The following is a 17,210-nucleotide window of genomic DNA, read 5'->3' as shown; positions in this document are numbered from 1 at the left end:
TGAAGTAGCCTCTCGTGTTTTTACTCTTTCATATTCTCTGTCAAAGTCGCTCCTTCTTTACCTTTCTCACACTCATTCTCACAGTTACAACAAAATTGGGTATGCAGTTGTAATCTGCTTCAGGTATAGGAAATAATATTAAAAATCCGTATAACTGTTACACAGTGTATCCATTATCTGGCCACGTATATTATAACAGTAAACGACAGGTCAATAACTTTTACTAGTGCTTAGTTTACATTAGCACTGGAATATCGCAATGCCGTAAATTAAGAAAAATCGTAATCAGGTGATCCTCTGTATAATGGCAACGAAAGATTTCTTGCTGCCTCAAGGGATCCAAAGAGATTGAAGCCCAGCTTTGTTATAACGGAGCTGCAGCCGCTCTCGATGTCAGTCAGCTGTTGTTGTGATATGACAGAGCGCCACCTTTCCCTCATCCGTTGTGTATCGCGCGTACTGCCGTATGGAAGTCCTGCCGTCTTGCCAGTGGTGTGACTCGTTAAATACCTGTGCAACAATATCAAGGATTACAACAGTAATAAAAGGAAATAATTCTCTTATGGAAATCATAATAAAAAAACTTAGAAATTAATCGGAAAAATTTGTAAACAAAATTGCCTTTAAAAAAGAAGAAATAATTATTGAGAATTCAAATGATAAAAGCATTTCTGCTATTTGTTTAAGGATATATATTTAAATAGCGCGTAAGAACAACATAGGCCAAGTTATGTGCGTGATATGTGCAATAATACTGCACCCTACACATTGTGTATCGACATCCAGTATAATATCATTTTTTTATCGATCTATGTATCGGTTCTAGGACAACTGCCCCCTGGACAATTGCCCCCCTGACAATTGCCTTCGCTAAATATCACCTGATTCACTGTACAAATGGTCGCAGGTGTCTAACCTAACCTAATCTTTAGTGGGAGGCAAGTGTCCGGCAGGCAGTTGTCCGGGGAGTGGTTGTCCTACGGGGGCGATTGTCCAGGGGGCAGTTGTTCGGGGGCAGTTGTCCAGGAGGCAGTTGTTCGGGGCCAGGTGTCCGGGGGGCAATTGTCCTGATACCCTATGTATCTATCTTTGTGTGTGTGCACTTATCTATTTCTTTGCCTGTCTACTCGTATGTGCGTGTTTGTATGCATTCACTAACTTGACAGTATCATTGTGTAGGTGAGGGTAGCCAATGAAACTGAAGAGCCGCAGTGCCATGCGCCAGGGATCACCACACAGGTCCTCATAGCGCACAGCAACGTACCTGAAATTGATTAAGTAAATATATGTAAACAGTTTGTGACCGTAAATCTGTAAATGTATATGCGCCTAATCTTTATATTTAGACCTTTGGATCCCAGGGTGGCAGTGTGTTGGGTGTTGCCGGGAGGGTAATTAACGTACCGCCCTCCGCCTAACGGCTCATAGTCACTGAACCCATAAATCTGAACCATCCATTTTAGAAGACCAAAGGCCTTATAATGTGTGTGTGCTGTGTATATATATGTGTGTTTATATATATATATATATATATATATATATATATATATATATATAAAGTCATCAATCATGAAGCCCAAGACACAGTTGGTGACTGTAAGTGCAAAGGACCAATGAAAATCTTGTCCAGCCTACTTGTTGGTGACACACCTTTATCGCTGGTGGTACATAGCTCCTAATGTCACCATCAGTTTCCATCAACAGGTGAAAAAAAAATAAAAAAACATACGTGCATGGTGGACTCCCAAACTTAATGTTTCTCTATGTAAAAACTCCTCATCAGCACCATCATCATCATACTCATCATCAGCAGCAGTAACTGCAGCAGCAGAAGGAGCCCGCAGGCCCTTTTTCTAGATGCGTGTGCATCTCTCTGAGCAGCCCTGTCCATCTGTCTCTTCCTAACGTTTTTTATTTAAGGTAAAGTGCTTCTCTTCCATAAATTTTCGCGAAACCACATAACACGACCATTATGATCCTTCATCTGCATAGTAATCTTGTGTTTGTTTCACTATTACCTTCTACCACATTCTTCACATCGAAGAATGTAATTGTAAAGGAATAGTACATTTCATTACAGGCACATTTATTTCACCATTGGTCAAATTTCCATCTTTCCTCTATTGTCATTCTATTCATTGTAGCTCGTACACCACCATCCACTCCAACACCAGACATGAGGCGATTACACATATAACGTAATTTATTAAAATTACGTAGTTTCTTGGTTACGATTACTACTGCGAAAAATTGAATCCATTTCATTACAATTTACAAGTTATAATTTATAAGAGTCATGTGCGCTCTCAGCCTGAATATTGCTCACCCTTGTGGAGTGGATGTGGAGAGGTTGCATTAAAACAACTAGACAAAATTCAGGACAAAGCTGCTGGAATTATTAATAACCCTGCTCTTATAAATAAACTACCTCCCCTACAAGTAAGAAAGAATGTTGCCTCCCTTGCATTATTTTATAGGTATTTTTATGGTAAATGCTCAGACGAAGTTGCGTCCATTGTGCCACCTCCCCATGCTTTCCCTCGTGCTACACGGGCATCTGCAGCGCTCATGACTGGAATGTCACTCAGCCATATTGCAGAACTTGTGTCTATCAGAATTCTTTCATTCCCCGAACTGCTTCTCCCTGGTATTCGCTTCCCCAGAGCTGTTTCCCTCCAAACTTCAACCTACAGCAGTTCAAGTCCAAATGTTACAGATATTTTATGAATGGAGGACACCAGTAATGTAGTGTATGGATTATTTTTTTACTCATTTGTTTTTCCTTCCTCTGTTTTTGTATTTTTAAAAAATTACGACTTTATGTCTTGTAGTCATGGCTACAGTTACAGTTACTTCCTCAAAGAAAAATTAAACATAAAAGAAAAAACTTTGTGAAGAAAGTACAGTGGTTTTACTTGTGCTTGTTTCGTAATTATCAAATTCATGCTCTGTACGGTTACAAGCTTACGTCCACACAGCTATAATAAGTAATGGAAGGATTTACTTTAATATATTCCTCTAATGTCCATCTGTATACTCTACATAACTACTGTACTGTATTGTCTGTCTGTCTATTGCGAGACTCTGTTCACCTCTTGCATCACTCATTGTGGGTTGTTCAAGATTTTAAAACAATATAAACGTTTGATTTTTAAAATTAAATCCTCACATGCGTGACGGCACTTGGGAATTGTTGCCAGACCCTCTCAGGTGCAGACCTTTATTAAACGACTTGTCAATAAGCAACTCAAAGTAATGGGAATATGTCAATAGTTTTAACTTGCGGCAGCTACTTCCGTGCTGCACCACCAATGTTAACTCAAAGTAATAGGAGTATGTCAGTAGTTTTAACTTGCGGCAGCTACTTCCGTACTGCACCACCAATGTAGTCTACACTGTCATACTGCAATAACAGGACCACCATGAGAACAGTATATGTTTAGAGTCTCCAGATTTATAAAACAAAGAAAGTATTGTAAAGATTTAACAGAAAACACGGCTAAAGGACAAGTAAATAAATACAAATATCATCATCACCCGGACCTCCTTTCCCACCCTAGGGCAGGGTGATGAGTAGCAACATCCAGACAGACTAAGTTTGCCCAATCCAATGGGCCACGCTTCCATTCACACATCATTCAAACCCTCGGAATCTTGGCTCTATCTGATGCGCCAAAAATTTTCACCACATTCTGTAGCTTCACATAAAGGTATCCGATGAGTCAATACGGACGCTGTCACGTTAAAAAAGGGTGCCAAATCCCTGATCATGCACTTCTTACAACATTCATCCAGCCAGCTCAATCTCTTGTCAGTTCCCAAGCCTCACCAACTTCCATACCTCTCTTCCTCACACATCCACCATATCCCTCCACCTTCTCCATGGCCTACCCCATCTATCTCCTTCAAATTCTCTAATATATACCTTTTTCACCATTCTATTGTTATCCATTCTCTGCACATGACCATACCATCTCAGTACACTCCCTTCGATTCTGGTGTCCACCGGCTTCCTCACTCCGCATCTTTCACGAGTCACATTATTTCGTGTCCTATCCACTCTCTGTACTCCACACACATTCCTCAGCAGTCCCATTTCAACTGCTCTCACTCCTGACTTTTCATTTTCATGCCACACCATAGTCTCACATCCATATGTTAAAGATCGCATCAACAATCCTTCACGTAAGCCTGCGCAGCTGCAACACTCAAGCCCCTGTTTCTTATCAAGGCCTTCATAGCACCAGTTACTTTCCTTCCTTGTGTCACTCTACTTTCCACTTATTTTGCACATTTTCCTCTCTTTTCTATCACTGTACCCAGGTCTTTGAACTCTCTCACAAATTCCGGTCTCTCTCCATTCACTGTTACATCGCAGCGGGAGTCATCTTGTCTCTCGAGTATCATCACTTTAATCTTTTCTACATTTACTTTCAAGACACGAATCTCACAGACATCAGCAAAACTCTGCAGTAGTCTACCAAGTTCTTGCCCGGTATTTGCAAGCAGTACTGCATTATCAGCACACAACAAATTTGAGATATTCCATCCATCACCATTCATTACCAACGCCATCCCTCTCCCCATTACTCGTGTTTTTACTACTCTCATCACCCCATCCATATATCTATATATCTATATCTATATCTAAATTAATCTATCCGTCTGTCTGTCTATCTATCTATCTATCTACATCTATATCTATCTATCTATCTGTCTATATATTGAACAACCATGGGGACATCACACAACCTTGTCGCATGCCCACATTGATCGTGAACCATTCAGTTAGATGTCCAATTACCCTTACACATGCCACACTATCTTCATAAAAACTCTTGACGCCACCTAGCACCTTACCATCTACACCGTACATGCGCAAAACCTTCCATAATCCTTCTCTGTCTACTTTGTCCTATGCTTTTTCCAGATGCATAAATGCCATAAACACCTTATAGTCCTTCTCACAAGCCTTCGCCACTATCTGTCTCACTGTAAATATTTGATCCACACAACCTCTGCCACTCCTAAAGCCACCCTGTTAATCACTCACTAGGACTTCAGATCTCTCTCTTACTTTATTATAATTCTTCCATATACCTTCCCTAAATCACTCAATAAACTTATGCCACGACAATTCTTGCACTCACTTCGCTCACCTTAATTTTTGCACAAGGGTACGATCACAGCCTTTTTCCACTCTGCTGGCACAGTTTCACTCATCCATGCCTTCTTACATATCTCCAACAAGAGCTTCATTCCGCTCTCTCCACCACACTTAATCATCTCTGGATGCACCTCATCACCTCCAGCTGCTTTCCCATTTTTCAGTCCTTTCACAACGTTCTTCACCTGTGCGAGTGTCACGTTTCCTGGCACTGCATTTCTCCTCTGCACACCCACCGAATAAATCATTTTAGTCTCTTTGCTCTCTCCAATCCCATTCATCAGACTTTCAAAATATTCTTTCCATCTGGTCCTTACTTCATCCTCATGGGTTAATAATCTACCACTTACATCCTTCACACCTTCACATTTCTTGACACTGTAATTTTTACATTTCCTCACCTCTTTCCAGAATAATTTCTTATTTTCAGAGTAATTTGCATTCATTTTTCTTCCTAAATCATCACTTACCTCCTTTTTCTTCTTGACAAGTCTCTTTACGTGCTTCTTGCTCTCAATATATTCATTTCTTATTTCAGTTGAACTTCCTGTCCTGTAACCACTTTAGTCACGTCCTCTTTTCCTCCACTGTTCTCTTAACCTCTTCATCCCTCCATGCCGTACCTTTCTTCTTTGTTGTTACTCTTGCCACACCACACACCGCTTTAGCATTCCTGACTAACCGGTCCCTATGTGCATTCCACAAGCTGTCTAGATCCATTTAATTCCAATTCACTAATTCCAGCTCCTCTCCTGCTTTGGTCCTGTGTTCACCTGCAGTTTCTTTGATCTTCAGCTTCTCGATTTTCAGTCTTTCTCCGTGACTGCTCCTCTCTCTCCTGGTCCACCTCACTCCTTTCAACTTGATCTTGCACATCACAGTCATATCATTCGACTGATCTCCACATCATACTCTCACTGCCCTCGTATCAGTAACAATTCCCAGCATCGACCTCTCAACGAGCAACTAGACAGTCAGGCTCCTTTCAACACACACACACACACACACACACACACACACACACACACACACACACACACACACACACACACCTATCAAATCATAATATCCGTTGCCGTTTCACAAACACATTTGTATTACTGTATTAAAGGTACTGTACCCAGATTGCCTAAAGATTTTGTGTACAAAGATTGGAGAGATCGGTGACTTTCCCTCTTACGACAGTCGCTTGTATAATGATTATTTTTATGTAAGCTAAAGCTAGTCTCGGCAGTTCTGACAACGATCCATGACTAGAAAGAACAGCCATATCCTTTTCAGCAGTTTGTCTCAATATTTGCTTCATTAAAGGCAAAAATGCTATATATATTATCGCCGTTGGTATTTTCTCGTTACTGATAAACACCATCTGGCAGCACCGTCACATCCTTACACTTTTCTCCCAATTGAAATAAGTGAAGTCAAGCCACTTACCCTTCCTACACCCTTTGTTCTAAATACTGAATGTGGCAACAGTAAACTGATGTTTAACACTCATCCTGCTTTGACTCACTCTCAGCTAAATGAAGCAATCTGGCATTATGGCAGAAATATCATACTACAGTTGCCACGAACATGAGAAGGTTAATGTTGACATTCATAAAAGTTATGCTTCTATGACTCGCACTAAGCTGAGTAAAACAGTCCAGAGTTAGCAGGAATGGAATGTTAAAGTCGACCCGACCACTAGTAAATAATCTTAAACTTTCTTCATTTTCCTGATATCCAAATTTCATTAGTCTTTCTGAGTACTTTCCATAAAAAGTGCTAACATTTCTTGTTACAAATAGCCAAAGCCTTATTTTGGTGATGTTACCCACAAGAGGATTACAAGCAATAACGTCAACAATGTGGCAAGGTAGTGATGATGACGATGATGATAATGATGCAAAGATGAGGGGGTATTAGCTTCTTTAATAAGCACTGGAGATTAGTGCAACATCTACTTTAAAAACACATTCAAATATACTATTAGAATAGATAAACAGTAAAAAGCTAAATGCCAAAGTATATGGTATATATATCAGTACCATGACTGGTATATAACCCTGGCTGCACTGTATCGTTATCGCTACATGTCCACATGTCCGTACTCAATATTTCCGTTGCTAAACATATGACGGGTGGCCTGAATATTGCACCACGCTTATCTTGTCCCGCAAGGACGGCTCAGCCAGCTGGTTTGGGTGTAGGAGTGAATTATCCATGCGCGTTCAAATTACCATCCAATGACAGGTTACGAGTATTTTACTTATGATGAAAGGGTTATGGGAAGCATGAAATGATACAAGTTTGGCAAAGGTAACACACAAAAATTGTCCAGCTGAGAGACATGAAGAATACAACAATAGGACCACTCTGTACACCTCAACAGTCACAGCAACGGTCGACATCCTGGTTGTTGGCTCCAAACATTATTGCACTGGCTCACTAATAATTTGACTGACATACTGATATCAAAGGTAACTTACCTGCCGGGATGTCGTTTCGCCAGCACACTTCCATGATATAGATCGTCTTCGATGATACTGCATATATTCTTTGGTGACTGAATGTTCCATTTGCGAGCCAAGGCAGACGGTATGGCTCCCCTAGGGTCTCTCAGTAAGTGAACCACCTTGAGTTTAGGGAGCAAGTTTAAGAGGTTGTCTATCCAAGACACCCTTGTTCTGATGGTTTTTATCACTCGTACTGGGGTCTCACGACATTGTTTGTCAAGTTCTGATGTTAAGTTTTTACTGCTCTTTGATTTCATCATTCTCAGCACGGACGGCCAGCCCAGCACAGCGGTTCTTATGGGTTTGGTTATGTTGCATGTGAATATACTCTCAAGGGTGGACGCCACAAACGGCTCCGTTAGACCGTTTTTTCGGAACATATATAATGGTTCAAAAAAGTAGAAAACCCAGGGTGGGGAAGCAAGCAGCTCTCCGAGGAAGGTAGACCCACTCCGTCCCACTGAGCTCAGCAGCAATACATGGGAGGCGGTGGTTCCGATGTCACCTGTTAAAGATTTTAGAATTAACATTGATGTTATTTTTTGTGGTCCCAGGCTATGTGGACGCGAATCCGATGGGCTGCAGGCTGAAGTTGCCTTCCTCTTGCAGTCCATTACCACCTTTCAGGGAACCGAGAAATGGTGGGGGTGGGGGGGAGGGGGCTGAGGGGTGTTTGTATTATCGATGCCGCCGTGTGAGGGCGTTCCTCTCCATCAGTACTATTAAGGTTACATTTACTGTAACTGAATTAAGGAAACACACACACACGCACACACACACACACACACACACACACATATATATATATATATATATATATATATATATATATATATATATATATATATGCAAGGTGATTCACACTTCAGATGTTACTGAACAACTCCAATATATCCGTTATTAATGAATGAAATTGAATGTAACTCCATATTTAATAATTTAAGCGTTTTTTTTTTTATGCTAAGAAGAAGGAACCAAAAGCTAGAAGCCTGCAAGATTGTTCCCTCCATGAAATAAAAATAACAGAAAAATTCAAGATCCGTTCATTTCGAAATGCCAGCACAAAATGTGCTTAAAGATTTGAACTCAGAGGCAGTAGGAAATGCAGAGAGGATGGCACCACACTTGGCCTGTTGCATGAAACGGTTAAAGCTTGCATTAAACAGCTGGAGAGGAACGAGCTGAACGTTTGCTGCCAGACGAGTGTTACGCCCCCGATACAGTGGTGGAGGGATGCAGACATTTCAGAAGAGCGGTGGCCATTGAAATAGCGACAGAAAAGAGATACACATGAAACAGCGTGTCGAAGAGCCAGTAGTTGAACGTAACAAGTAAGAGGAGGAGACTTAATGCGACGAGAAACCTTTGACTCTACCTTGTTAAGAAGCTCTGTATATGGGAAGCCTTTCAATACATGAGAGTTGCACTAGACGCAAGGGCGAATAAAACCCGTGTACAAAGCCAGCAACTGTGAGGGGGTAAAGAAGGCACGGATTCGGCTTAGTTTGTTATTCATATACAATGCAAGAGTTAACCATTATTCCCAGTCCTTAATGTATTCAGCATGTCAACTCTGGATCTGTCTCCTTGTATCTGTTTCCTACTGCCTAAGATCACAAGGTTTCAAAAGCATTGTGTGCAGACATCTGAAAATGAACGGATCTTGAATTTGGCTCCCTTAATGTTGTTTTTATTTCAAAGAGGGAATAGTCTGTGGGCTCCTAGCTTTTGGTTCCTTATTTATCGCATTAAAAAAAAAAAAACAGTAAATTGCACTGATCCAATAATTATGCCATACTGGGTAACTGACTACGTATTTTTAATTCTCTTGATTCGCCTAAAGATTATTTCCTAGTTCTGTCATCAACTTCAGGTTAACGGATTTAAAATCAGTTTTGCATACTCCACGTACTAAAAGAAAAAATATTTCGGCGAATGCAGTTATTACAATAATTAAATTACACCCAAACTTCACAAGCTGGGACCACCAACTTATAGTGCGTTTTAACACTGAAGCAGACCTGTTTTTAAGCTGGCAAACATTTGAATACATTATAAAGAAGAAAAGAAAGAAAATGCCAAATTTTATTTAAATCGATCCATTAATAACTAAAACATTGAGATTTTTTTCAAGGATAGTGAACTGCCTTGAGAAAAAAAAAAAAAAAAAAAAAATATATATATATATATATATATATATACAGAGAGAGAGAGAGAGAGAGAGAGAGAGAGAGAGATGCCTAAAATAAATAAAATGAAGTAGACAGGCTAATCACCCCCCCCCCCCACACACACACGCATTATGAACTAGTCAGCTCACTGGGACTGGGAACTTACTGGCATTATCTGGTTTCATAATTACTGTATGATTTTTGCTTACTAGCAGATAGTTTGCCTCATTTAATATCCTAATTTAAAGCATTTGTCATATTTCAGTCTCGTGAGAACTTAAAAAAAAAAAAAAAAAAAGCGTGGTGAGGCTGAAATATACACATCTTAATACGGTATACGGATAATTTTAACACTTCAGCTCCTATGAATCAATCCCGGTAAAATACAGTTGTCAAGAATAACCTGAAGTATAATGGCAGTGTTGTCTTGAAGATGGAATGGATAAAGGTACCATTATAAACACTTTCAAGTTTTTGCAATTAGCTAAATTAAATCACCTGACATTAGGGGTTGTTAAATATCGGTGTTGTCCCTACAATAACTTGAGCAACTCTAGTAATCGAATCATGATATCACCAGACAATTTCATTAGGGTAAAAATCAATCATAGGAGCCTGAGAGAATCAAAATTATTTGGAGGCAGCAAGAATAAGTCGTTAAATATGTCTTTGGATTGAACAACTTACCAGTACTTGAATTATCTTGGTTGTGATTATTGATGTTGAGCAGGGTGTCGTTGTTCTTAGCACGTCCTATATTATTTGGTCTTGTATCTTCCTTTGTCATTCCAGCTGTCCATTGTTCACTGTGTGTTTGATCCTTAGCTTCCAGAAGGTTGGTATATATCACCTGAACGGTTTCAGCATCGCCTCTATTGTTGAAACTATTAGCTTCCTTGGTAATATCAGGTTTCCAGTGATCACTGTATCGCTGCCCGTTATTCTGTGGAGAGCTGTCATATATTAAGAGAACTGGCGTTTCCTTTCCTTTCATCCACGCAGTGTGATTTATCTGTCCTGGCCAATCGTACTCTATTTTCATTTTCGTGTCTGTGATTGAAAGTATTACATGCCTCTCGTACTGCAACAGCCCCAGTACGATCAACACTACCATGGCCAACAGTGTGATGCCACGGTAGTTGCTACCTCCAAACATTATTGGATGTTTAGGCTGAATTTATCCTGTTAAAAGAGATACCATTTATTTACATCAGGAAATCAATATTATGTGTGCATTCTTTTCTTTATAATTATTATCGCTAATATATATATATATATATATATATATATATATATATATATATATATATATATATATATATATATATATATACTGTATAGATTAAAACAGCATCACCACCAATGCCATAGCCATCAACAATGTAAATGGAGGAAATAACCACAGGATGGTGGGGCGCACAGCCAGATTCAATTTCAGAAGTGAAAGAAAAAAGCTGGTTAAAAATATAAAGGTATTCCCAGTAAAAGTAAGCGAGAAAATGTGCACTGATGTTACAAAATATCAGAAATAAATTTTAGGCTCAAAGTTATGCTGTGTGACACTAATGAGTTAATCAACAGAATAACTAGAATGATCAGGTATTAAGCGTAGGAGTGAGGAAACCTGATACAAAGACAACAACAATTCAAAAATGACCCTCGAGCTGATGACAAAAAGAAAGGAGGTGAATGCAACAACAAAGGTTGGTCAAATAGAAAGAGCAGAAACAAATAAGTTTTTCAACAAGAATCAAGAAAAAAAAGTGAAAGAAAAAATATAGATCAAATCAAACGAGCCATCAAAAGAGTAAAAAGTCATAAAGAGTTCTGATGCAAAATGACACTAGGAAAGCAACAAATAATATCTAATATCTCTCTATTGCCAGACCCCTCAATCCCGCAAGGGGTGGCCACAAACAATTCACCTCCATGTCGCCCTGTCCAACGCCATTGCACAACCTTGCTCCCAGCTCACATACCCCTCTCTCATATACCTCTCCGCTCCATCCCTCCATCTCATACTCGGCATCCCCCTCCCTCTCCCTCCTCCAACTCACTCACATACACTGTTCTCGTTAGTCTCTCGCTCTCCATCCTCAACATATGTTCAAACTACCTCAATGTATTTCTCTTAAAGCTTTCGATGACATCCACATCCACACCACTAAGCTCGTTCATTTCCTTATTTGTCAGTCTGCTCTACACGTAACTCCACATGCTCCGCTCAGATGACTCATTTCCACTGCTCTCATTCTTGACTTGTGTCCTTCCAGCAAGGTCCAAGCTTCACTTCCATACGTTTGAGTTGGTATCACAATACTGTCATTCAGCAACTTTTTTACTTCAATGCTCACTTCCCTGTTTCTTATCATTACTTTCAAAGAATCAGCAACATCTCTTCCCTGTTGTACCCTTTCAAGCACTTCACCCTCTAGACTTCCATCCTTACTCATCACACTACCCAAGTACTTAAACGCACTCACATTTTCCACTTCCTCCTCATCCAGCCTCAGTGTACACTCAGTGCCTTCATTGTTCTTGAAGACCATAACTTTATTTTTCCCAACATTTACCCTTAGTTTCCGCTCCTTACACACACTCCCAGACTCATTCACCTACCGTTGCAGTTCCCCTTTGTCTTCATTTAACAATACTGTATCATCTGCAAACAACAGTACAGGGGGTTCTGAAACAATGCCAACTTATTTATCCAATGTATAACGAAGAAAAAAGTGTCCAAATTCTGGTTTATAGGAATCGTTATTTTGCGCCGCAAGAAAAGCTACTCAAAGGATCTTAATAAATATATACTTATGAGCTTATTATCAGTTACTTACAACTCTTCATTAAAGTTCTTATTTGCAGAATAACAACAAATTTGGAAGAAAAACAGCCTCGCGAACAAGCAGGATTCCATTTCGAGTATTCGACTCACCATCATCTACATACTGTGGTAAAGCTGACTGACAAAACTACTGAATATATTAAACCACTGTGCTAATGTTTTGTCAATTGCAAAAAAGGCTTTTCACTCAGTGAACCACATAGCAGCTGAAAATTCATTACAGAAACAAGTTAAAGAGAATATTGTAAAACTGCCTGAAAATATGTACAAAGCGGGAACTGCTAAAGTTAAGATACATAAAGACTCCGAAAACTGAGACAGAGAAAGACGTGCGTCAGGACCGTGAGGCATGGATTGTTTTCTTAGTTACCTTTTTGCCTGCTGCTTCCATAGAGCAGACGAAGTCTTGAACTTAGAAGCGGTAAAGCATGCAATGATCTCTTGACCCTTGGGAAGCTTGTTCCAACCATGTTCAAGCGTGAGTGCAGAGAGTTTCCTCCAAGCCTGTGCCCAGTAGTAGATTGCAGACTTGAGTGAATACCTATTGAGGTTGGCCAAGGTCCTCTCCTCCTTACTGTCCACACCTTGAGCTGCCTGCACTTCGTCCTTGAGCACAACGATTACGTCTTCCATAAAACTCTTTCAGTAACATTGCATCATTGCTGCGATAATATTCTGGACAAATTCTCAGAGCAATCACTAAGTTCTACTGTGAAGAAAAATTTAACTCTCTCACCTACTTCAACACGTAGTGGTAAAGTATATAACCCTTCCATTACACAATTTAGCATCATGAGTCAACCCAGCAGCGCGAGTCCTTCCGGTACACAACGGTCTCTTTTGCAGGGTTTAGCTGTACTTTAAGATAATGTACCGATACACATATGGGATGGGACTGATCCCACGTGGAATGTGTTTTTATTTGTGCGCCAGATGAAAAATGAGATAGGTAGAAGGCAGTTTGCATCAGAGAGTGATAAATTAAAATCTATACGTGGTAGAATTTCACAGACCACAGACGCTCCAGCCGGTCTTCTCATGGGAGGTGATAATTTTACTGTACCTGTGATAATGTAGACTACTTCCTGGTAGAAGTTGTGGCCGACATGGGCTCTATGTCGTTCGCTGAGGGGGATGTTATGGCCTTGCTTAGTGCTCTGCATGATACCCACATGAAGGCAGCTTCCATGGATTTCAGGCAAGCTGCTTGCTTTGCTCAGAATGTCAAACTTTCCTTAGAGCAAGCATTCGGTAATTCAAGGTGGCTGAATGCTACCAAGGATGCAATACCCCTCAATAAATTTTTGTCCTTGCTTACTTTTGGTTGCCACTTCCAGGTCTTGACACCAAGACAACAGCACATTGCGAAGCAGTTGGAGTTCACGTCTGCACAAACCCTACATGACTTCAATCGTCAGATGTGAATGAAGCTGCAGTCGCAACCTACTCAGGGACAGCGACGTGCAGAAAAACCCAAGAAGGACAGAAAGCCAGAGAAGTCCACGTCTGCAACAGATACTAGAACTTCTGATTCCTCAAGTAAATATTCTTATTGTCACAGGGCCTTCATCCATTGTTAAAGTGTTTTAATCATCAAAGGGAATGAAGGACTCTGAGTCCTCAACAAGATGCAAATGCAGGCCCTCCTGCTCAGGACATACCATCGTCAGCACCAAACCTGCACAAAAAGTGGTGTCGTCACAAGTCCCATGGGCATTGGACAAGCGAATGTTGTTCTCCCCCAGGGACTACAAATCAGGCTGCTAGTACCCAAAGCACAGCTCCATCGTCGGAGGAAGCCCAGCAGGCTCCACCCGCCGACCAGGGATGGACTCTGATGATAGAGTCAAATCAGCTACTATGGGTACAGCTACTTTACGTTGGTTGTTAGTGACATTAATACTGCGCAGACTACCACTGAATCTCCCACCTTGTCTTATAACCGGGAGTTTGCCTGGGGAAGTGTCTTGTATACCTTTACACTGTTACTGAAGAAACTTTGCCATCCGTAGAAGTTGTGGCTGGCCTGACACCAGCCCAGGATCACCCATATTGCAGATCCTTGAACAGAATAGGGTAGTCATAGCTCTAGCGGGTGAACCGTTAGGACATACAAATGTGGCACATCATCACATTACACTGAAGCCAAGCACTAACCCATTTTATGTGCCTGCGTATCGTCTTCCCCATTCTCAGAGGTAGGTGGCTGACAAGTTGGTTAGGGAGATGATTGAATCATAGTCTGAGATTCGACTTCTCCTTGGATTTCACTACTGTTTCTGGCGCCAAAGAAGGATGGTACCATGAGACCGGTTATAGATTATCGCCACCTGAATTCTGAGACAATCCCAGACCGTCATCCTGTACCCCTTATTTGACCAATCTGTTGCAGAGTCTGGGGGAGAATAACAAAGTGTTCTATTTGGATCTTCTCTCGGGATACTGGCAAGTCCCTCTGCATGCGGACTCTAGCCCTCTTATAGCCTTCAGCACTCCTGATGGACATTACGAGTTTGTAAGGTTACCCATTGGCCTTCGTAATGTGCATTTGTGCTTTCAGAGGTTAATCAGTGAAGAATTTAGGGGACTCTTGGGGAACACAGTGTTTGCCTACTAAGATGATATAGTGGTCGTTAGCAAGGATGTGCCTGAACATCTGAGAAAGCTCCAATAAGTCTTTGCCAGACTCAAAGAGGCTGGTTTAAAGGTTAAATTTTCAAAGAATAGGTTTTTGAAGATAGAACTGTCTTTCCTGGGTCATGTTGTTGATGCCAGAGGTATCCGGACGGCTGATGGCAAAGTCGCAGCTATCCGAGACTTTCCTACACCTACCTCAGTCACAGCAGTGCTCAACTTCCTCGGATTGTCAGGGTACTATCGAAGGTTCATTCGAGGGTATGCAAACATGGCCTCTCCTCTCACTCGACTATTAAAGAAAGAGGTTCCCTTTGTCTGGTGACCTGAACAAGAGAAGGCCTTCACTGATTTAATGGCAGCATTGATCTCTGCACCTATCCTATCCTTCCCGGACTTCGACAAACCATTCACTATCTTTGCTGATGCTTCTGGAACAGGTCTTGGAGCTGCTCTGACCCAGTACGATGTGTCGGGCATGTACAAGCCACTAGCTTATGCAAGTAGAATTCTTAATGATGCTGAAACACGCTACTCTGTGGCACATTTGGAAGCCTTAGATGTCGTGTGGGCTCTTAAACACTTCCATGATCTTACCTTTGGGGATGACATCACAGTCTACACGGATCACAAGGCCCTTACTGATCTTTTCAAGGGTCGCACTCTGTCTGGCAGACTAGCTAGGTGGTTCTTGATCATTCAGGACTACCATCCTGAAATACGATATCTACCAGGAAAGGTGAATGTCATGGCTGATGCACTGTCAATGAGTGTTCCTGTCACTGCAGCTGTGGCAGACACCGTTCTGTCCACTCTCTCTCTCTAGACACGATTCGGTCTGCTCAATGGAGCGATTAAAAGTGGTCTCGTGTTGTGTGCGCTCTTGAGTCAGGCGATCCACTTACTGATAGGGATGTCCCCGGATCGCTGTCTGATTATGGCTTGATAGATGGTGTCTTAGTGTGACATTTGGATTCTGTTGTCACTCAAGTCGTGGTTCCATCTCAGATCATTCAGGATGTGTTGGTTCTTGAACATGACTCTCCCCAGGCGGGTCATCCTAGGCTGAGCGTTGTTTGCTGCAGGCTTGTAGACGTTTCTACTGGCCTACCATGCACTCCAACATTAAAGCCCACATTCAACTCTGTTTGTCATGTGCTCAGCACAAGGGCTCAGTTGGACCTCCTGCACCATTGTTGTCGTATCTGACACCAGTTAAATCATGGGACACGGTTGGTATTGACACTCTCAAGCTCCCTCGTAGTGAGTGTGGCATGGAATATTTATTGGTGTGTAGATCACCTCAGTAGGTATGTAGTTTTAGCTCCACTGCCAGACAACTCTGCCTTCTCTGTGGCCTGTGCTCTGATCAAGCATCTGTTTCACCCATTCACGGCTCCAAAGGTCTTGCTGTCTGACATTGGTACGGAGCTCCAAAATGATTTGGTGAGTGAGATTTGCTCCCAGTTCAACAATGCCCAAACTTATGTAGTGGCTCATCATCCTGCTTCTAATGGCTTAGTCAAAAGAGCTACCAGGAAGAATCTGGAGGTTCTTCATCATGTGGCTCAATGTCGTCACTCATCTTGAGTTGAATGGATTCCTCAGATACTCTCTGCCATCAACAGTTCCATTAATGCATCCATAGGAGAATCACCTCACTTCGTTCTGTTTGGTGATGACAAGCAGCTTCCGTATACTCTCCTTCTGCAGCGTTCCAGTCCTGTGTATAATGTTGATGATTATGCAAAGGTTCATGTAGCTGTTAGTCAGGACATCTTTGGGAGGGGTCGTAATACCCTGGACGCCTCTCGTCAGTTGATGGTAGATCACTAGCGTCAGTTGATGGTGGATCACTAGCACCAACACGCACACCCAAGTGATATTGTTACCGG

The 17,210-nt window shown here is 41.4% G+C and overlaps 1 protein-coding gene across 1 annotated transcript; it reads right to left on the bottom strand.

Annotated features, from left to right (window-relative positions):
• Window positions 1-268: 268 nt before the first annotated feature.
• Window positions 269-11,013, bottom strand: LOC145408236 (carbohydrate sulfotransferase 1-like). Its single transcript, XM_080278995.1, has 4 exons — window positions 10,524-11,013; window positions 7,639-8,170; window positions 1,160-1,264; window positions 269-510 (listed from the first exon to the last, which is right to left on the bottom strand). The coding sequence occupies exons 1-4, from the start codon at window positions 10,990-10,992 to the stop codon at window positions 270-272; spliced, it is 1,347 nt and encodes a 448-aa protein (XP_080135121.1). The 5' UTR covers window positions 10,993-11,013; the 3' UTR covers window position 269.
• Between the last annotated feature and the right edge of the window lie 6,197 nt (window positions 11,014-17,210).

Source organism: Coenobita brevimanus, chromosome 76 (genome assembly GCF_032717465.1).
Source record: "Coenobita brevimanus isolate Jiangsu-jjx chromosome 76, ASM3271746v2, whole genome shotgun sequence".
Taxonomy (NCBI): Eukaryota; Metazoa; Arthropoda; class Malacostraca; order Decapoda; family Coenobitidae; genus Coenobita; species Coenobita brevimanus.
This window is presented reverse-complemented; position numbering and strand designations above follow the sequence as displayed.